This window comes from Bactrocera tryoni, unplaced genomic scaffold (genome assembly GCF_016617805.1).
Source record: "Bactrocera tryoni isolate S06 unplaced genomic scaffold, CSIRO_BtryS06_freeze2 scaffold_120, whole genome shotgun sequence".
Classification (NCBI taxonomy): domain Eukaryota; kingdom Metazoa; phylum Arthropoda; class Insecta; order Diptera; family Tephritidae; genus Bactrocera; species Bactrocera tryoni.
The window spans coordinates 978,637-1,000,402 of NW_024395835.1; the positions used below are offsets into that span (position 1 = coordinate 978,637).

A 21,766-nucleotide genomic window follows, 5' to 3' on the forward strand; every position below is an offset into this window, starting at 1 on the left:
AATTCTGGGAAGTAGAAGAATTACCTCAGACTAATCAACTTTCAGAAGAAGATCAGGCATGCGAAGCCTATTACAAGTCCACAACAACAAGAAACGAGCATGGTCGTTATGTTGTGCGACTACCATTCAAACCAACTTTTCCTGAAACCATAGCTCTAGGCCACTCTAGAATATCAGCAGTCCAGCAATTTCTAAGCCTGGAAAAAAGCCTGATGAAAAAAGGTGAGCTTAAATCAGCATATGATAATGTGATGGACGAATATCTAGACCTCAATCATATGGAAGAAGCTGTACCATATGAAAAGGTATCTAAAGGCAGATATTTATCTTTTTATCTGCCACATCACGGGGTAATACGACCTGATAAAATCACAACAAAAGTACGAGTGGTTTTCAATGCCTCAAAGTGTACAAGCTCAGGCAAATCACTCAACGACGTACTATATACTGGCCCAACCTTACAACCTGATCTCATGCTGCTAATACTAAATTGGCGCATGTTTAAATACGTTTTCAATGGGGATGTAGAAAAAATGTACAGGCAAATTCTAGTACATGAAGATGACCAAGATTTCCAACGTATAGTCTTCCGCAAATCAAGTAATAGTCCAATCAGCGACTATAAACTTAAAACCGTCACCTTTGGCATCAATTGTGCACCTTATTTGGCCATTAGAACATTACATGAAGTGGCACAAACAAATGCAACAAATTTGCCTTTAGCATCTTCTGTGTTGCAAACACAAACATACGTTGACGACATACTATCAGGTAGCCACAGTCTGTCCTTAGCGTGCGAATCACTATCTCAAGTGATCAAAGCACTAAATTCAGCGGGATTCCCCTTAAAGAAAATTACATCTAATCATCCCGAAATAATAAAAAACATACAAAAGGAAGACTTATTAGATATAAATTTCCTTAAATTTGAAACGGCCAGTACAACAAAAACCCTAGGGATTCAATGGAATGCGATAACAGATCAATTCTCATATACAATTGAGTCAATATCTGCAATGTCCGCCAGTACAAAACGCCAAATACTTTCCTCGGTGGCAAAACTTTTCGACCCCGCAGGATGGCTTTCGCCAATAATGATTCAAGCAAAAATCCTCATTCAAGAATTGTGGCAAGATGGCACTGAATGGGATGAACAGGTGAAACCTGTACGTTTAACAAAATGGGTACAATTTGCTAACAATTTGCATAGTATTTCAGAAATTCGAATCCCTCGATGGGTAAATTTCACCCCTAACATTAACACAGAATTACACGGTTTCTGTGATGCCTCTGAAAAGGCTTATTGCGCAACAGTTTACGTACGCACACAGTACGATAACAAAATATCTGCACACCTCTTGGTAGCCAAAGCCAAAGTTGCACCTTTGAAGACACTCAGTCTGCCACGGCTTGAACTGAATGGTGCTCTTCTGTTAGCAAAATTAATTTCAATAGTTCAAACCCATCTGAAATTAACCGATCACAAAACGTATCTTTGGTCAGACTCAGAGATAGTTTTAGCGTGGTTAGAAAAACCACCCTATTGCTGGAAGACCTATGTATCTAACCGAATATCCCAAATTTTAGACTTAGTTGGCCCAGCAAAATGGCAACATGTTGCAAGTACGGATAACCCAGCCAATCTTGGGACACGAGGTTGCAAGCCACTGCACCTCACCAGCACTACACTCTGGTGGAATGGTCCAACATGGCTAACAGAATCACAAGAATTCTGGCCAAAGTCTCCCGCTCGTAATATAATACCGCCGGAAAGTCGGAAAATTGAAAATTTTCATATTACTCCAGAAGAGGATGATATTCTCCATCGATTTTCGTCATTTGCTAGAGCACTAAGAGTAGTCGCTTACATGCACAAATTCATTCAAAGACTTAAACTAAAAATGAAAGGAGCACCAAATAATCCTTGCGTACAACTAACGCATTCCGACTTGCAACATGCCAAGGTCAGTCTAATATTATATACACAAACTCGCTATTTCAGCAAAGAGAAATCAAAGTTGCTCGAAAAGCGACCTCTCGAAAAGGGAAGCTCACTTCTCGTCTTAAATCCATTCTTGGATTCTAAGGGATTAATAAGGGCAAATGGATGGTTGGCGAACTCCAGCCTTAGTTATAACGAACGACATCCCATCATTATTCCTGAGAAATCCCGGTTTACTCATTTATTCTTAATATACCTTCACCAGCTTACACTACATGGTGAGCATCGCTTGATGCAGCAAATGGTCCGACAAGAATTTTATATACCGCGACTAAAGCCACAACTTAAAAAGACGATTTTTATGTGTAAACAATGTACCTTGTACAAACATAAAATGCGCACGCAGATCATGGCAGCTTTACCACCTGAACGCTGCAATTATGCTCTACCTTTTACTATTACTGGGGTTGATTTTGCTGGACCTTTCCAGATAAAGGCCTCAATGTTAAGATCATCTACATTTAGAAAAGGGTATGTGGCTGTTTTTGTATGTTTTACGACAAAGGCAGTACACCTCGAGCTTTGTTCAGATCTGACAACTGCGGCTTTCCTCGCAGCATTCGCACGCTTTGTCGGACGACGCGGATTTCCCTCAAAGATTATGAGCGACAATGGGAAAAATTTTATCGGAGCTCAAAGAGCCACCGAAAAGGAGTTCATAAACTTTATGAAAGAAGTTTCCCCTGAAATAGTTAAAAATATGCACCTCAAGGGATCGATTGGCAGTTTATACCTCCATGTTCTCCACACATGGCTGGACTTTGGGAATCAGCAGTCAAAAGCTTTAAGTCCCATTTAAAGAAAACGGCTGGTAATCATAAATTTAATTATGAGGAGTTTACTACATTACTCACTCGTATCGAAGCCGTATTAAATTCAAGACCTATATCACCACTCTCGCAAGATCCCTCCGATTTCACAGCTCTTACACCTGGACACTTCCTCAGAGGAGCTCCTCTTCTCGCCATACCTGAGACAGAAGGAGACTCCTCACTTTAATAAATCGATGGGAAAGAATCAAGATTCTCCATCATGAATTCAGCCACAGATGGAAGGAAGACTATCTAAAAGATCTCCATAAGAGATATCGATGGAAAACGATCCAGAAGGAACCCAGTACAGGCGAATGCGTCATCATACAGGACGAATGCCTTCCCCAACCGAATGGCGACTAGGTCGCATTGAAAAGGTACATCGGGGACGTGATGGTCATATAAGAGTAGTAGATGTGCGAACACAAACTGGTCTACTAACTCGACCATTAGTGAAATTGTGTTTTCTTCCAAATACCGAAGAACCGATTACCGAAAACAAGCGAACACAAACGCATACATAGAATCAAACAATAACTAATTAAAAATACACCGTTTTACAATCCGTACGTACAAACCAAACGCATAATGAACGCGGTTAATACTAAGCAATAAAATCCATATATATAATATATAATACATAAATATATATATCTATATATACACACATATATAATGAGTAGCATGTTTCATACTACTAGCCAAACCATATTTAATATACATATTCCTATTCCAATAGAAATGGACATAGAAGACAGCCAACTTACTCCCAAAGCTGTGAGATCCGCCATTGCTGCACCTAGAGCATCAGCGCCACCCATCGCCGCACCAAGGACACGAAGAGTCTTGAGTCCGCCAAGGCAATCATCTGTTGCAACACCCAGGGATACGTTAGAAGATCCATTCGAAGAGACCTTGCCTCCACGATGCAGCTTATGCCATCGGCCCCACGTGCTGAAGAGGTGCACTATCTTCAAAAGCATGAAGCCAGCTCAACGCCAACAGATCGCTCGCGCACACGGCCATTGCATGAATTGCTTGGCAGACTCCCACACCACCTTCGAATGTCCAACCGACGGGTTATGCCAATACTGTCAACGCCCTCATCATACACTGTTTCATCGATTCCCTCGTCGAGTCAATCCGCCAGCAATCCGCACAAATAACGGACACAGACAACACGAGGATCCTGTCCAGCGCCGAAGAGGGCACCATTCCAAACGCACCAGGGGAGCGCACTCACGACCACCTGCACCAACCTACGGTCATCGTAATCCACCCCGCAGACCCACTGGACTGAACGCCGTAGTGAGCACTCTGCAACGGTTGCAACGTCTTCTAGGCGATTAATCCGCCTAGGGGGGGCCGGGATGTTTATGCGACATCTGGTCGTGAGATATTTTGCTACGCCGCGCATATCATCCTCACAGCACTCATCACACACAATCCACACACAACCCAATACAACACAACATGTCATCCACACAACCACAGCTACACATCATACCAACCACACTACACACCAACACTTCGCCTTTTTCACCACTCACAACCGATACAAAAGGATTGGTCACATCGGAATGAGAGCCTTTTTTTCGTTTTACCCGTGACCGCTAAGGTTTTTTCGCCATCGAGACGTTCGTCGACACATCGCTCTACAAGTTCAAAATTTACTAAGTTAAACCAAAGTGCTAGTGGAGTATTGTATAAAGCATTCTTTTGAAAAATTTGTTGTGAAAAGAAAAAAGAGAAAATAAATACAAAAACCATTAATTTGAAAGTGAAATACTTCTTTTCTTTATTTCAAAGAAAATTGACTAATTAAAAAATTCCAGGTGCAAGTGCAAGTGCAAGTGCAACAAGTGAGTATATCACCGACATCCGGGTGAACAAAAGGTTTGCAACTAAACAGCTTTCCATATCTGTTGCTACTCGTATCATTATGTCATATAAATATACTATTACTTTTTCTGCTATTATCATTTCTGATAATATTTTATGTATGAACCTTTGCAGTGCAGAGGTCGTACTCTTCAGTTAATTTGCTTGTTTACACGATTTTTCTGTTTAGAACAATCAACTTTCTTTCTTCCCTTAAATATGCCACATAACTGACCATGGATATTGCAGAGTCAAACAACAAACTTTAAAAGATTTACCTTTTGTGATTTGTTAACGGTCATAACAAATAACGGAATCGAAAATTTAAATATTTTAAACTCAAACGGCATATCGGTTGAGATCATCGGGATACTCCGAATCAAAACTTTCTCACCTTCGAATTTTCCTTTGAGTATTGTCACGTAAATCACATTGCTCATAAATTTACTTACCGTGTAGCGTTTCATAGTTTTGTTTGGTTTATTTTTCGAAGTATTAGGCGTAAATTTTGCGTTGGTAAACCAGGCTCATCCAAGAAGTTTAAATATTCAATTGATTAGTTACTAGCTTCATCTTCATTCATTTGACTGATGATCTCATTCTGTAATAATAGCTTAGATCTTCTACAACTTCATTCTTAACCGCTATAATTGCTCAATCACTCAACAATTTATTACTTTTGTGGTTAGTAATGATGTTTGTGAACACTTTGTTGATAGGTTCGTCTTTCGATGAGACAAAGTTACAGAAATTATTAGGAAATGAAACCAATCCGCTCGATTCATCAAAAGGTACTCAAACATTACCGATAGCCAACAGATGCTTGAAGAAATCTTTAGCAGATTTATCCTTAAGCAATGCAGCTCTCATGTTTGTTTTCAGTTGAAGTTTCTTCAGATAGCGCCATAGATTTATTGATTTGAGGCCAGTGTTTATTTCATCAGCAGCCGTTGATCTTGGAAATACTGGCAGTGTTTGTCGAGAATTACCAGACAATAGAATCATTGCTCATTCAAAACATCTCGAGTCATTGCGTAGGTTTTTCAATGTTGTGCTTCTAATGCACGTTTATGTGCCATTGTGCATCATGATGATTTTTTATGATGATGCTTTGGCCATTGCTGAGTTTTTTCCAATCATATTGGATCTGACCAGTTCTACCGGGGGCAAGCCGGAAATACAAACCACCATTTCTGTCGTTAATTGCCTTCATTAAAATGTATCATAAACTTCCTTTTGATGGGAATTCCATAGGGATAAATTGGTTTGAACTGCTAAATCTAATAATTGGTAATCATATTCACGTTTTAATTTCAATTCTTGATTTAATATGTCATTCATTTCACGATTTGGCTGGCATTACTAACCTGACTAATAAACTATTGCACATGACGTAACACGTGTCTTCGATCAAGAGTAATGCCCGATTATGTATCTCTTCATTCATCTCAACATCGTCAATTCTGGAGCTGATACGAATTTGATGTAAAAAATCTTCTGACATATTATCCTTGTATGCAGAGATAATGGCTTCAACGATTGTTGTATCCCGTGGGTATCGTTTTCGTGTAAATTGAGTTCTTTATATGCAGCACGATATGTTGGGAATATAATACCATTAACAGTCTTTACTGTTTCAAATGACTTTGGCGCACACAATTTATATGAATGAACTGCATACATATGACCAAGAGCATCAGTAGAACGCTGTTGTTGATCCTTCACTTGTTGATCTAACGCGGCGCTTCTAACGGAATAAAGCTTAAAATCTCACCTTTTCAACACTCTTTGGTATGACACAATGTGGTTCGTAGCACTAAAAATATACGACTGCAACGACACCTGTTGACAAAATACGAACAAACATTTTTTTAGAGTTCTTGAGTTATAAATAGTGTTACTAACACGACTTTTTTTTATTTATATATTATTTAGATTATACAAAGCGGTTTCCATAGTAAACAGGACTTTCTGAATCTAGCGCCCTCTGGTGGGGCCATCTATATGTCGACTGGTGCGTTAGAATCTGTTATCTTTATCGATTGTTCAGTGAGAATTTCATCTACTGGAAGTGAAGTTATTGCGTTCTAAGTGTCAGTATGTTTGTGTTATCGGTGCGAAAATAAGCTTCGAACAAAGAGCCAACATTAAATTTTGTTTTAAAACTAGTAAAACTTTTACCGAAAAGTTTCAATTGATGAAACAAGTTTATAGCGATGATTGCCTATCCCGTAGCAGAGTGCATTAGTGGTTGCAACGTTTTCAAAGTGGTCGTGAGGACATAAATGACGATCAACGTTGCGCCATTCAAAATCTGTGATCACCGGAAATTGCATCGAAACTGTGCGTGAATTCATTAAAAATCAGTCGAAATCATCATTGAAATTCATGGAAATGGAATTGAACATCTCCAAAACATCGATTTGTCGCATTTTGACCGAACATTTGGGCTTACGAAAGGTGTATGCACGGTTTGTTCCGCACAAATTCACTGTCGACCAAAAATTGCTCACAATCCAACATTCGAAGGACTATTATTTGACCAAAAATCACATTTTAACCATTAACCACTCTCCGTATTCACCTGATATGGAACCGTGCGACTTCTTCGGAAAAATGCATTTGCCGATGAAAGGAAAGCGTCATGCAGACGTAGAAGCCATTCAAAAGGCTTGCACCGGCATACTGGCGGCCAAACCGGCCAATGAGCTAAAACACTCGTTCGACATGCTTTTGGGCCGTGCCAAAAGCTGTATTGAAGCAGAAGAAGGCTAGTTTGAATAAAATAAATTGATTTTGCCGAAAAAACCATTTTTTCTATTTACTTTGGAACGTTCCTTGTACACCTTGCTTCTTTTTTTGGAAGGCTTAAAACTGCTGTTTGCGTTTCTGCAAAAGCTTTTCTGATATTTTTAATTGAAATTTGCTCGACATTAAGTTCTTTTAGCTGCGAACGAATTGCTTGAACTATATCATCCTTTGTAGTACTATTGTCCAAGTCCAGAATTTCTATTGAAATTTTTATTACAGCTTTATAAATTTCTTATTTGTATTAATTGCTGTTTTCTTTTCCCAGCATAATCTCTCCTTTAGCTGTTTTTCTAATTCGCAACACGTTTTCGCCCAGATTTTGAAGAGTTTCCTCCTTTTTAACCGCTTTTAAAATCTCACTAGCGCATTCGGTTTCGGTGGGGCATGCGGTTAACTGTTTTCGCCTCTTTCATGACTTTTATCCCTTTGTTCTTGACAGTCGTTTATATTGCCTCTGCCTTGATTGTAGCTAGATTAGCTGTTCGATCCGTTTTTTTAGAATATCGACGGCCGGGAGCCTGCTTGCTCACTTAATGCTTTTTGTGTACTCGCAGACATGTTTTATTAATTTCGGGATCTTACCCGTACCATTTTATACCTATTGGAAGGTGATTTGTCCAGCCGCTCCTAACCTGGAGACTGACGTTGCGCATTAAGTCGCTTACTCTGAGTCAGAGGGTTCCTGGATTTAGTTGGTTTAACATTTATTTATGGGCGATGTCGATTCACCTCATCACGGAGACTACCTGCTGACCTCACAGTAGCCCAAGCTAGCCCTGTGCCAGAAGGCAGACTACTGCACGCACAAAGCGATACCGCGACCTGAATCCTCTTATTAGTAGCAAAACACTGTTTTTTCCGCGAGTAACCGTACGATCAAAGTAAAACGAAAACACGTGCACTTATATGCAAAAAGGAATATTCGAATAAAGCATAAAAGAAAAACCGCAGTTAGAAAACACGTCCGCTCAATGAGAGAGATAGTCGAAAAATGGAATTTAAAGATAAAAGTTCACTATTGTAGTGTATTTTCTATGGAAAATTTTTACAGGCCTTGGTCCAGTCTTGAAGGTAATATTAAGGGCTAAAATTTTTAGGGAATTTTTTTTGGGTATTTCCAAGCAAATTTCGTGACGGGACTGAAAATTAATAGTTCAAAAAAAAAAAACACCCTAATATATACATATGTACATTAGGGTGGCCCTTAGTTGTATGGAGGAAAAAATAAAGTTTCTGGATTCTCGATCGCACCCCCTAGAAATATGCGAATAGCCTAAAAACTAGTATATACAAAGTTTTGGGTCAATCAAAAAAGGTTAGAATTTTTGCCATTTTTATGTCTCAGACTTCCATATTTCAAAGCCACAATATTCATGACTGGTTTTCCATACTGTAATAAGATCTGCATTTTATTACCTTTCTAAAATTACCACAATCTTAAAAATCGGTCGATAGATAGAGAGTTACAGAAATACAAATATGTAAGTAAATTAAATGTGTTGCACGTGCATTCTCAAGCGTCGCATGCTCGTGATATACCGTTATAACGGTTCTAATGTAATTAAAATTTATATTCTGTATTGCTAAAAGCTAGTGTGCTAACGTAGTCGCAAAAGTGAGTACAGAGAAATCGTGGCGTGTAGACTATTTAATTAGCAAAATAATATAATAATGATTGAATATAATTTTCGGTCGAAAATTTACTTAATTGGAACGTCAAGCTCTCAAATTCTTGGTGCAAAACTACCATCAAATAAACAAGTGTTATCAGTTTTTTTTCATAATCATAACATAGTCAAATTATCAATTCGTACGAGTGCTGGATTGACTATAAAAGAAGTGTCCGTATTTTGGGAAAAAGCAAGAATTCCAATTAGAGATGAAAAACACTGCATTCACAAGTTGGAAAATATGCATAGAGAATGGCAAGCTATTGGAAAAAGTAAAAATCGGTCTAGTGAAAAGCAAAAACAAAAAGTAAAGCAATTAAGTGAAATGTTAGATGATTTATTTGATATTGCTCATGCTAATGCATTACAACTAATTAAAATTGACACCGACAAAAAGTTTTTGATAAATCAACGAAAAAAGGGGCGACCAGGATGTTTTGGTGTTGTTGATACCAAAACTGCCCAGAAAGAGAAAAGAAAGGCAGCGATTTTAGAAGAACAAATGAGAAGAAAGACACGAGTGGTAGACAATATGGAAAACGAAATTGAGGCAATTAACACAGAAGGTGTGTATTTGAATGGGGTGACATTTATGTATTTGTAGCAGGAGAATTGTCTTCAGACAGTGATGATGTGCATACAAGTTTGGAAAGTGAGATGGAAGAAGATTCTCATCCATCATGCTCCACTTCCATCGAAAATCGAGGAACGAAGTACGTCTTCACTGAAAGAGTCGTATCTGCCCTAGATAAATGCAAAATTAGTGATCGTTCAGCAATGCATACATATTGTTACTGCCGTTGCTGAAGCACTAGGACATAATACAAATGAACTCATAATAAACCGTACGTCATTGCAGCGCCAAAGGCATTTAAATCGGTTAAAAAAATCAGAAAACAACAAAAACCTCAAGGTAAGTCGTGTACGGATTAGATCATTGAATCGCGGTATTCGGGTAATAAAACTCTCAAGCAAATTTTCTTACATATGTATATTCCTAGAAATTTTTTATTTAAAAAAATATACATTACAACTATATTGCACTTGAATGAACAAATTTTGAATGGTACATTTTTTTAAATAGATACACTGTGGCACTTTGCATTGGGATAGAAAACTCCTTCGGGAAATAACAGGTCGAGAAAAGGTGGAACGACTTCCAGTTGTTGTTACTGACAATGGCGAACACTTAATAGGGGCTCTAAAACTATATGCCGCAACGGGCTCAGAAATAGCTGATACGTTGTACCGAACTGATATTTGAATGGGACTTGAAGGATCATATTGTGGCCTGTTTTTTTGATACGACATCGACTAACACGGGCGTAATAAAAGGAGCTGCAACGTTGTTAAAAAAAAAACTTGAGCGAAAGCTTTTGTATCTACCTTGTCGGCATCATATATATGAAATATTGCTGAGAGGGGTTTTCGAGTGTTATTTTCCCGTAAATACAAGTAAAGACGTCCAATTGTTTCGCCGGTTTCAAGAGAATTGAGAAAATATTGATAGAAACAATTTTAAAGACTTGCTACAAAACAATGAATTAAAATTACGTATGAATGATAACGTAGATACTATTTTAAATTTTTGTAAGGAAGAGATGAAAAAGGAAATAGTTAGAGATGACTATAGGGAATTATTGGAATTGACGTCTATATGTCTAGGAGCAAATAACGGCATAAAATTTCGTGTACCAGGTCCCACTCATCATGCGCGGTGGAAGTCAGAGGCATTATATTGCTTAAAGATCTATTTATTTCGTGAACAGTTCAAACTAACGGAATATGAAGAGAATTCGTTAGCAAGTATATGCGCATTTATTATAAGATTCTACGTTAAGCTTTGGTTTAACTGCACCAATCCGTCTAAAGCACCTCTTCAAGACTTCTCTTTTATTAAAGAAATTCACGAGTATAGAAATGTTAATGAAAAAATCTCTGAAATTGCAATAAAAAAATTTTGTAAACACCTCTGGTACCTGTCTGAAGAATGTATTGCATTGACGTTATTCGACGATGAGGATTCTTATGCCATGAAACAAAATATTGTGGAAAAAATTAAAAACATCGACAACTGCGACAAGGAAACGGAAAATTTAAAGAAAATAACTATATGATTTTGTAACAGCAAATACAATTGATTGTTTTGGACGGTTTGGGATTTCACCTCAATTTCTGCAGGTAGATCCACTTTATTGGAGGGATACTGAAACCTTTCAAAAAGCTAAGGATGTTGTTATAAATATAAAAGTGGTTAACGACACAGCAGAACGTGGAGTAAAACTTATGGAAGAATATAATAGAATACTAACAAATGACGAACAAGAAAAACAATATTTATTACAAGTTGTAACTTTATAATAAAAAACAATTTGATTCACATAATAAATCATCTTTAATTAGATCATAAGAAATAATATTATATTTTTTATTATTACAATTACCTTTCGCACATAACAAATGAAGTAGGGTACACTAAATTTAAGAAAATGTAAAAAATTCGGAATTTTTCAGGATTTCAAGCTCCTTGCGCAACCTCTAAATCTTTTTTGATTGACCTAAAACTTTGTATATACTAGTTTTTTGGCTATTCTCATATTTCTCGAAGGTGTAATCGAGAATCGGAATACTTTAGAAAATAAGGGCCACCCTAATGTACATATATATAATAGCTTGGATTTCCCACCCTCTGGTTGACGTTTAGCACCTTAAGGTATTTCATTGGCTTTGATTATTGCAAGTTGCAAGATTAGTTCTTCCTTACTTGTTCATATAGAGTTTCGCAACAACTAAAAGTATTCCCCCGCATCTAATCAACCAACATCAACAAATGCATTTGAATATATATTTTCGACATTTAATCGTATCTCAAAACCAAATGCTCCAAACCTGTTTTATTAAAAAAAAATAACTAACTAAATATTTGCATGTGGAACGAATGGAATGATTTATGAGTAAAAATAACATATTTAGATATATGTACATATCTATGTTACAAATAAACCTGATTGAAATCATATGGTTGAACAGCATGGTGTTTACAAATCGATTAGAGCACAATGCTTTAGAATCTATTGGTATAGTGCAGTTACAAGCGATATTAACGGTACAGAGGGTACTGTTCATTAGAGCCTTAAAAAACAGGAATATTTTTTGGAGTAGTTAATTTAATATCTGATGAAAGGCTGGTGTCAGTCAAGGAATTGTGCTGGGCCTAACTTTATATGTCTTAAATATTCCAAAAATTAACATATTAGAAACCCCATCAGACCGTCAAAGGTAGAAAAGGAGCGGTTTAACTTATGTCGAAGAATGGTTAGACAATTAGCAGATAAATGTATCTGAGTGAAGAGTAAGCACATAAGAATAAAGAAATATTAAACAAAAAAAGGTTTGTTTCTCTTTGTCGATATAAAAGATCGTTTTGTTTTCTGTATGTTACGGATAAGCACTAGTCTTATGATTCAAAAAATCTATATCTATATACTTAGTACTTCATGTACCCCAGAGTAAAGTGTTGAAGTACAACGATCATTTTTCGTTGGCACTTTTCGATACCGCAAACAAACCTGTCACAATTTCATTTTTTAAAGGGGGGTAGTAAGGTTTTAAAAGCAAAACAAAAAGGATGTATTTGTGTTTTTTGCGGCGACATGAGTAATATAATTTTATTAAATTTAATGACATTGACATATTAGAAAGTTTAATAGAAAAAAAGCCCTTGCTGATTATCTCGACAAATACATCTCCTTTAAAACGCATATCAATTTTTTTGTTTCAGATGATCCAGTAACGAGTTATAATGTTCCACTTCTTTTCAAGGCGCTTCTGGAGATTCACCATCACAGGCTTATTTATTAATATTTTCATTGAAAAGTTTTTCTAATATACTTCAAAAGTTGTACAATACTATGTCTTTAAATTTAATAAAATTATATTACATTCATGACAAAACTAACAAAGAAAAATAATTATACATTTAAATTGCACAATAGATATAGGAGAAAAAATGCATGTTTACTCATAGTTACAAAGTTATTGATATGAAGTGTATCCTTCTGCATCGATGACATAATTCGGCTTCTCATTGAAAACACATTTTTTTTTTGTTTCGTCAGCAGAAATTCTTAATATATTTGTATATTTTCGTGATATTTTTTTTTTTCGAAAAAAATCCACAAATGCTCGATCGGATTGAAATCCGGTGCCTGTGCTGGGAGATGTTAATGATGATTATTTGCACCACCTTTAAATTAAGGCTTAGACAAAGTGTCAAAACACTTAAACAAAATTTATTAATAAATAAATTAAAATTGAAATTTACTTTCTTGGTTTGATCGGAAAGGTGAGGTCGTTTCCCGGTGCAGTATTCGCTTTTCTTTTAATTTCGAGGAATGGTGTCGAGTTGTTAATCCTTGGCCGGGAAAAACTTCGGGTCCGTTCCAGCGGGCAGCGACAGCTTATTTTTGAATCAACCTTTACTTAAAATTCGTGAAGTAAGCTAAACATGAAATCTTGAACTCAGGAAAGTTAAGAAGAGTGAAACAGCAAATCTCTTTGATATACTTGTAAGTACCATGAAGCTATCAGGACATTTATTCCGGGCCTGAAAAGCCAGTTTACCCTCTCTCTCTATACCCAACACGAAGGAGTTAGAAAACGTCTACGTTTACACGAAACTACAATATACAGATTTTGTCCGGAAAGTAATAAGACTGAGTCGATTTAAAAAAATTTATTGGACTAATCGTTACAATTCTTTAAAATATTTCAAAGTAGGCTCCTTCTGTGTTGATGCAGCGCTGCCAGCGCGATTTCCAAGTATTAAAGTCGTCACGGAAGGCAGCGACCTCTTCCCGGTCGTCCAAAAAAGCATAGTGCCATCGAAACACTACTTCTTGCTAAAGCAACATCTGGGTAAGCCTGCTTGATCGTATCAAACGTCTCTGTCGCAAAGTAACACATCGCGAGAAAATGTTTGTCCTGACTCCAGAATACAACTGACCAGTGACTCGTTCGTTAGCTAGGAATGCCCTCTACCGAATCCAGTCGGTGCGCGCATGCTCCGAAGTACAGTCGCGGCGGAAGAAAATCAGTCCTATGACTTTCTGGACAAACCCTGTACCACATGGCAACATGAACTTACGAATTGATGTTCGAATTGATGTCCGTACAGCAAAACTATACTATATAACTATGTTAAAGAAAAGGTAATACCGGTCAATCTCTTCTGACTATACCCTTAAAAGTAAAGTCAACATCAAAATATATTAATAATAACATTGTTAGAAAAAAATCTCTCGTTTCCAACGTTATTATTTAAATATTCTCAGAATTGAATTTTGTAATATGTACTTGTATCATTTGTTTTTTTTTTATATCAATTTTAATAATTTGAAATACAACTTTTCTGTAAAGGCACATAAGATGAATAAAAACTCGGAACCGTAGGTTAGGTTAGATGGCTGATTCGGATATTCGAAGAGAAAGTATTGAGATGTTTGAATTTCATCTTCTTCCAAACAACTGATGCAGCTGCCATCCGGTAAGATGTTCAATCTAAAAGCATTGAAACCTTGCGAAGAGCTCTCCAGACCTTCTCCGATGTAACCCAGGCCAGAAAGACCTTGCGACTACACAGCATGTCGTAGTTAACTGCAGCTTGTTTGGTTTGTCTGAGGTCCAGTAGCAAACCACAAAAATCCACCAGAGCTCCCACCCGTTCCCATTTTGCAGTTATAAAGACTGAGGTGCCTGTCCTGGCAAGCTCATCAGCTTTAAAGTTTCCTGTAATATCGCTGTGACCAGGTACCTACACCAGTCTAATACTTGGTGGTAGAGATAAGTACTCTAGACTTCGCTTCACGAGTCTTGAGTGTACAGTCACCAAACTCAAAGCTAATATTGCTGCCTCACTCTCAGAATGGATAGTCACCATTCTGAAGGAGGCTGCGCTCTGAAGCAGTAGACCAACTGCTACCTTTATAGCAGCGTCCTCCGCTTGGAAGACGCTGCAGTGATCAGGAAGACTTCAACTGAAGTTAATGGAAAGTAACCGATAATGTACTCCTTCAGGGGGAGGGTTGCTTTGCTCACGACTCCTCTCTTTCAACGAGTCCTTCTCTCCCATGCCTCTATCGAAGGTACATATATGAGCAGAGAAACGACAGCCAGGGCTAGGTTTGGCGACATAGTAATCCAAGTACCGTGGAATAAAATCAAAGTGTGTAAGGATTTGAGAGTGCTCCGCCTCGGAGTCATCTAAGTACATCGATTCTCTGAGTCTGAGGGGAGTTTTAGTAGCTATACACTTTGCGGCAATGTCCATCGATGCTATGTGCAGCATGAAGATTAGTGCCATAATTGGTGTGGTTGGTAGTGCACCACTTTTACCAATGCCTCCTCTGCAGCAGTACAGGGCAACGGAAAATTTTCTTGCTATAAGTCATTTTCCGCAGCCCATTTTTTTTTTCAAAATATCTTTTTATTTATTGGATCTGCTTTTTGTTTTAAAAGCCTAACCAAGTTATAAAATCGTAAATCTATTTAAAAAGTAGACAAGCTTAAGTAAGTGATACGTTGCTCCTTTGTACGCAGACATATCTCTTCTTTTAAGACGTGTTTGATCGCAGGAATGTACCAAAGCATTAACCAAAAGGTTTGGTTGATCCCGGAGTTTAGATATATATTTAATTCTGCTGTCTTCTACTTCGTTCTTTACTATAGAAATACCATGGTCTTTAAGGATATTTTAATTACGCATCTACCATCGTGAACACGTCATTGTTCTAAGCAGTGTGTGGAACCTTTGTATTATATCACATTCAAATCGGCTTTATGACCTTATTATATTAGATTGTCAAATATCCGCCTATTTGTGTTTTGAATTTCGCGGCTATGTATAAGGCGCTACAGAGCTCGTATCTGGCAATACTATACATCTTTGAAAGGTCTTGACATAATCTGCAAAACGTATGCATGATTAGTTTGGATGTTGCGTTCAACAGTTATAGACGTGTAAACATGGAGTTCACTAACGCCGAAATTCGCGTTATTTTAAAGTTTTCCTTCGTTAAACGAAAATCCACTAGAGAAATGTTCCGTGAGATTAATTGTGTTTTGGGGGATGGTACTCTATCACTTCGAACTGCGGAGAAATGGTTTCGACGATTCAGAGCGGGTGAAAACGGCACCATGGATAAGCCAGCCGGCGGAAGACCTGTGTCGACGAATACCGATCAAGTCATGGAAAACATCGAGTTAGACGGGCATGTGCCATATCGTGAGAGTTAGTCACCAAACCATTTTAAACCATCTGCAGAAGGCTGGATACACAAATGATTGATGTTTGGGTGCCACATGATTTAACGTAAAAAAAACCTTCTTGACCGAATCAACGCCTGCGATATGCTGCTGAAAGGGAACGAACTAGACATATTTTTGAAGCGGATGGTGATTGGCGATGAAAAATGGGTCCCATATGACAATATCAAGCGAAAACGGTCGTGGTCGAAGTCTGGTGAATCGTCCCAAACAGTGGCCAAGCCGAGATTGACGGCCAAGGAAGGTTTTGCTATGTGTTTGGTAGGATTGGAAGGGAATCATCCACTATGAGCTGCTTCCATATGGCCAGACGCTTAATTCTGCCATCTACTGCGAACAACTGGGCCCCTTAAAGCAGGTGATCGGCCAGAAGCGTCCAGAAATGGCCAACAGGAAGAGTATAGTGTTCCACCAAGACAACGGCAGATTACAAACTTCGTTGATAACTCATCAGAAGCTACAGGAGCTCGGATGGTAGGTTTTATCGCATCCATCATATAGCCCGGACATAGCGCCAAGTGATTACCGCCTTTGTTAGTGTAAAGATGAACTCAAAAGAGGCTTGTGAAAAGTGGCTGTCTGACTTCTTCGCAAAAAAGAGGGGGCCTCTACGAGGGGGTATTATGAAGATGCCGTCTAGATGGAAACAGATTATCGAACGAAACGGCACATATTTGAACTAAATCCAATCACTGTAACACTTTTTATGAAGCATTGAATAAAGAGCAAAAAAGCGGAAGGGAGATATTTGACAACCTTTTATAAAAGCACTTTGTTGTCTAGGCAAAGTTTGGAGTTATATTTAAAAGCCAATTTAAATTTGCAGCTCTTATCTTCATGCAAGTTATTTTACTAGATATACATATGTTTTCTCCACTTAGGTCTTGTATCTAGGTGAATACCAAGATACGTTACTTCATTGGCTTGGGGTACTAAAATATTGTTCATTTTTACTGCGCGACACATTTTTGATCTAAGCGAAAATGTAACATGCTTACACATTTGTTCATTCACATTTATACGTCAGTTGGCTGGTCATTTTTCGACAGAACTTAAGTGCTCGGCTAATATTCTTGATGATTTTGCTATACATATGTGACATTTGTTACAGCTCACTAAAGCTGAGTCATCCGCAAAAGTTTCAAATATTTTAGAAAGACAGTGTAGAAGACTGATTGGTCTGTGTAAGAAGGCTGTGTTAAGTCTTTCCCAGGTTTATCTATCAAGATAATCTGCGGCTTTTTCTATGAAATTGGAAAAAAATTGGGAAAGAGAGCACTTCTACAGCAATATTTGCTAACTCAATTAGCATTTTTGGAGTAATATTATCATGTCCTGTAGACTTTTTTGGGTTAAGTTCTTTTATTATTCTAACAATTTCAGAAGGTTACGTCTGAAAAGGCTCGAGTGACTCGTTAACTGTGTTGGGTAAGCTGAACTGTTCTAAGTTGTTCTTTAGGAATTAGGTTGCAATACCTTTTCTAGGTGAAAAATAATTAGACTTTTCCTCGTCACTTCGAGCGCAATGATGGAGTCAGTTGGTGGTTTCATGGACTTTTGGGCTTTCCAAAGGGAATTTTGCTTGTTTGAATTTAGACAGCAGGCGGACAGGAGCTTCGTTATATACATTTCAGTGTTGAATTCTTCCTCACGTTTAAGCGTTTTTTTTTAACTTACGTACTTCTGATTTTAATGGAAGGGGAGCGATTTATCTGTCATCCTCGTCTTGCACGCCTTTTTTCATTTACAAGCTCTTCTGTTTCTCTATTAGAGATTTTTCTGAAACCAAGCGGCTTATGACTTTTTTTTGGTGTTGCTCAGACAGTTGCGTTAGTTAATATATTATTGAGTTCTCGTATGCTTTCGTCAATATCTCTTCCGGTATTTATTTTGTACTCAATATTAATGTGGCTACTCACGTATTTTTTTTATTTTAGACAATTCGTTTTATAAGATGTTAGACTCACTTTTGGATCAACGAATATAGGTTGTTCACATATCTTTATTAGTACAGGAGAGTGATCAGAAGATAGGTCAGGTATAGGTATCAAGTGTTATGTGCGATTTATCTACATTTTTGCTACCAGCAAAATCAATTAAATCTGGCATTTTGTTACGATCACTTGTCCATGATGTCGGCTTACCAGGAGATATTATGTCAAGTAGTGTGATACAGCTGTCGTCCTTTCGGATTAATTAGTCGTGAGCGGCAATACGTGTGTTTTGCATTGTAATCTCCACCTTCCAGAAATCTATGGCCTAGTGTTCCAAATAAGTTTTTAAATTAGATGTCTGTAATTTTAAACCGAGGTGGGCAGTATATGGCCGTCAGGCCAGGTCCCCGCAGCGATTTTTTATAGTTATTGTTATACCTTGTAACTGCGCTGTGGCATAAGATTCTAATGCGTGGTGATTTAACCGTTTTCTAACCAACACTGCTGTTCCTCCGTGTTTCCATCTGGGTGGTTTGTAACATAGAGTCTAACTCCCGGTATAGAGAAATTGATTTTATTCGTAAGATAAGTTTCTGACAATAGCATTTCATCAATATTTTTTTCATCCCGAAATCTAATAAGTTGCAATTTAGGTTGGTTAACACCATTAGCATTCCACATACACATGTTCAATATACTCATTTTTTACTTAAAAAAGTTTGCAATATTTGGTATTGTGATTTGATAATCTCTTGAATCATATTTTGCATTGGGTAAGGTTGAAAATCATAGTTTCAACGATTCCATTAGGTTGGTTTTGGGGCCATTGCATTTGTGCGGTATTGCTTTTCACCATGGTTACATAGCTCCCTTGTGTAGCATTGTCTTTAAGATTTACAGGTTTTGAAATATGGACGGGGAGGAGGAATATTCAACTTTTCGGTACGACGTGCTTGAGTTTCGACAGACAGGGCAACCCCTATAGTTGACAGTGTGATTTCCCCCACAATTACTAACCAGCCCAGTTGATTACGATGCTAAAGTTCCCCTGAGTTAGCTCATACACGGTATTAAAAAGTTTCCCTGAACCATGAGAGCTACGTCGTTCGCGATGACACGGTAACCGACTTTCTCAACCTTTTCCACAAGATCATTAACAACCATGGTCCAAAGAAGTGGTGAGAGAACTCCCCCTTGTGGGGTGCCGCAGCTTACATTCCGTTGTGCCTGCGCACTGCCCCACTCCACCACGATTGCAGAGAAGTTTAGAAATAAGGTGCTTAAGGTTTGAATGTACCCCAACCCTATTTAGAGCCCTAATGACAGCTTCTCGGTAGAAAACTTATTACTGCAAACTCTTTGTTCCTCATCCTTTTCTCGAGCCAGGAGACAAGAGTAGGCAAGGTAGTGTCCATTGTAATCGGCATGTAAGACTAATTGGTCTAAAATCCTTGCCCGAGATATGTAATCTCTTACTGGCCTTCGGAATGAACGCAACCTTAACCTATCTCCAAGCGCCAGGAAAATACCACAATTTATTACATTTCGAATAGGTGGGTACCAGCCAACTGCACGACATCGAGACGGTCGGTTGCAGTTACGCTGTTATATTCTTCGGCTTTTACTTCTGGGGTAACGATGTCAGCGTCGCTGAAATCCGCACTAACAGGCAAGCACTCTTTCTACCTGCGTCGTTCCATAACTGCTCAGCCACGGTTTCGGGATCAGGATGACTCCGTCTCGTTGCAGACGAAGCAGTAAATTTGCGGCTAAAGCCTTTGCATGCTGAAAAGTTTCATTATTCAGGCTGTTTTCCAACGACCGTTCGGCGCCCTGCTTCTTCGCGTCCCGGCCTTCCTAGAACAACCGTTCCAGACTAAAGATGGATTCCCTAATTGACAATCTTCCTTCATTGCTGGCTAGAACCAATATGGCCGGATCTACCTCCGAAGTCCCTCAGTCGTCTTCGCCCTTTTCCTCTGCCGCATTAGGGGCTTGAGGGCCATCTACCTTGACATCCGTAGGATCTTTAGAGGCCACCTCTCGAAGCCAAGCTTGTAGCTCCCTATGACTCCTTGAGAGTACCGAGGGACTCCGCATTTAGCAGTATCATCGTTTAGTATAAGATTTCTCGGTTCTCTCCCTCCAGATTTCACCCGCCTTTTTAATATATTCCCAGGGATAGATCTGGTTGTCGGTTCCGACCCCAACTTCATCTCCCGACGTCTTCTTTTCTTCGTTAAGTTTTTAAAATATTTTATTTCTAAAAGTCACTCTCAGTCAATGCTAAGGTCCAGTCCAGGAGGCCGCAGGTCACATAGCTTTTCTTAGGATGCATCAGTTAGGAGGTGACATGAATTATATCCTGAGACCGTAATATGAGGAAGTGAGCAAAAGATCAAGTTTAAAAATTATTTCTCAATTTAATTATACTTCCCTCCCAAATTAATCTTTATATTTTTTTTTTTAATCTTACAAAATACGAGTTTTTCATAACTTTCATTTATTATTTATTTCTTACTTTACGTATCACGTATCTGAGTTTTAACTCTCTCTTACGCAATAGGAGACAAAGGGTAAGCTTTTTCTTTGGCCTTGAATAAATAATACTGTCACGTTATTACTTTCAAATCCAAAGCAATACAAAATGCTTACCTTTCAATTCTTATTACACAAGAGCTAATAAGTAATACACAAAAGTTCTGATCTGAAGTTATTTTGTAAGCGAATAAATAAAAATCAAAATATAACGATTATTTTGTTAGGAATTTATAATAAATCAAAATTCAAAAGCTTTTGACATATTTAGCAGCCCTTAAGAAAAAAAAAAACAAAAGTTTTCTATTACTACATCATAACAGGTGGCGCAAAAATTACCTTCCGATGTTTTTTGGAAAATGAAAATCTTTTATTCTGCTTGTGGATTATTTTGATTTGGTCTTTTAAATTTTTTTTCATCAACTCGAGAATATGATATTATGTAAATGGCCGCCGCCACAGTTGATTGTCATTTGAGCCCGTTTTATGGCATTTTCCATCACTTTGGCCAGAACTTCCGGCGATAGGTCCTCACATTCTGCACGGATATTGTCTTTAAGAGCTGCAAGAGTCTGAGGCTTGTTGACATAAACCCGCGATTTCAAAAAGCCCCACAAAAAGAAGTCTGGAGCGGTCAAATCAGGCGATCTTGCTGGCCAGTGCAAATCGCCAAAACGGGAAATTAGGCGCCCGGGAAATGCATTCTTCAGCATATCGGTTGTGGCACGCAGTGTAGTGTACCATTGCTTATTTACGTGTATTTCGCATGTGTTTACTACACAAATGTCAAAATAG

The 21,766-nt window shown here is 38.1% G+C and overlaps 1 protein-coding gene across 13 annotated transcripts in view; it reads left to right on the forward strand.

The window, feature by feature from the left end:
* The window catches only part of LOC120780022 (calcium/calmodulin-dependent protein kinase type 1-like), a 113,950-nt gene extending 100,908 nt beyond the window's left edge, over positions 1 to 13,042 (forward strand). For 10 of the 13 annotated variants that reach the window (XR_005705795.1, XR_005705792.1, XR_005705790.1 and 7 more), the window contains one exon: positions 3,554 to 4,366. Coding sequence is in view for 5 of the 13 variants with exons in the window: in XM_040112305.1 (XP_039968239.1) it covers positions 3,556 to 4,164 (609 nt within the window). In the remaining 8 variants the exon portion in view is untranslated. Of the gene's footprint in view, positions 1 to 3,553; positions 4,367 to 12,957 lie in introns of those variants that run through there. The other 3 variants (XM_040112311.1, XM_040112309.1, XM_040112312.1) reach the window with 3 other exon arrangements.
* Positions 13,043 to 21,766: the final 8,724 nt, after the last annotated feature.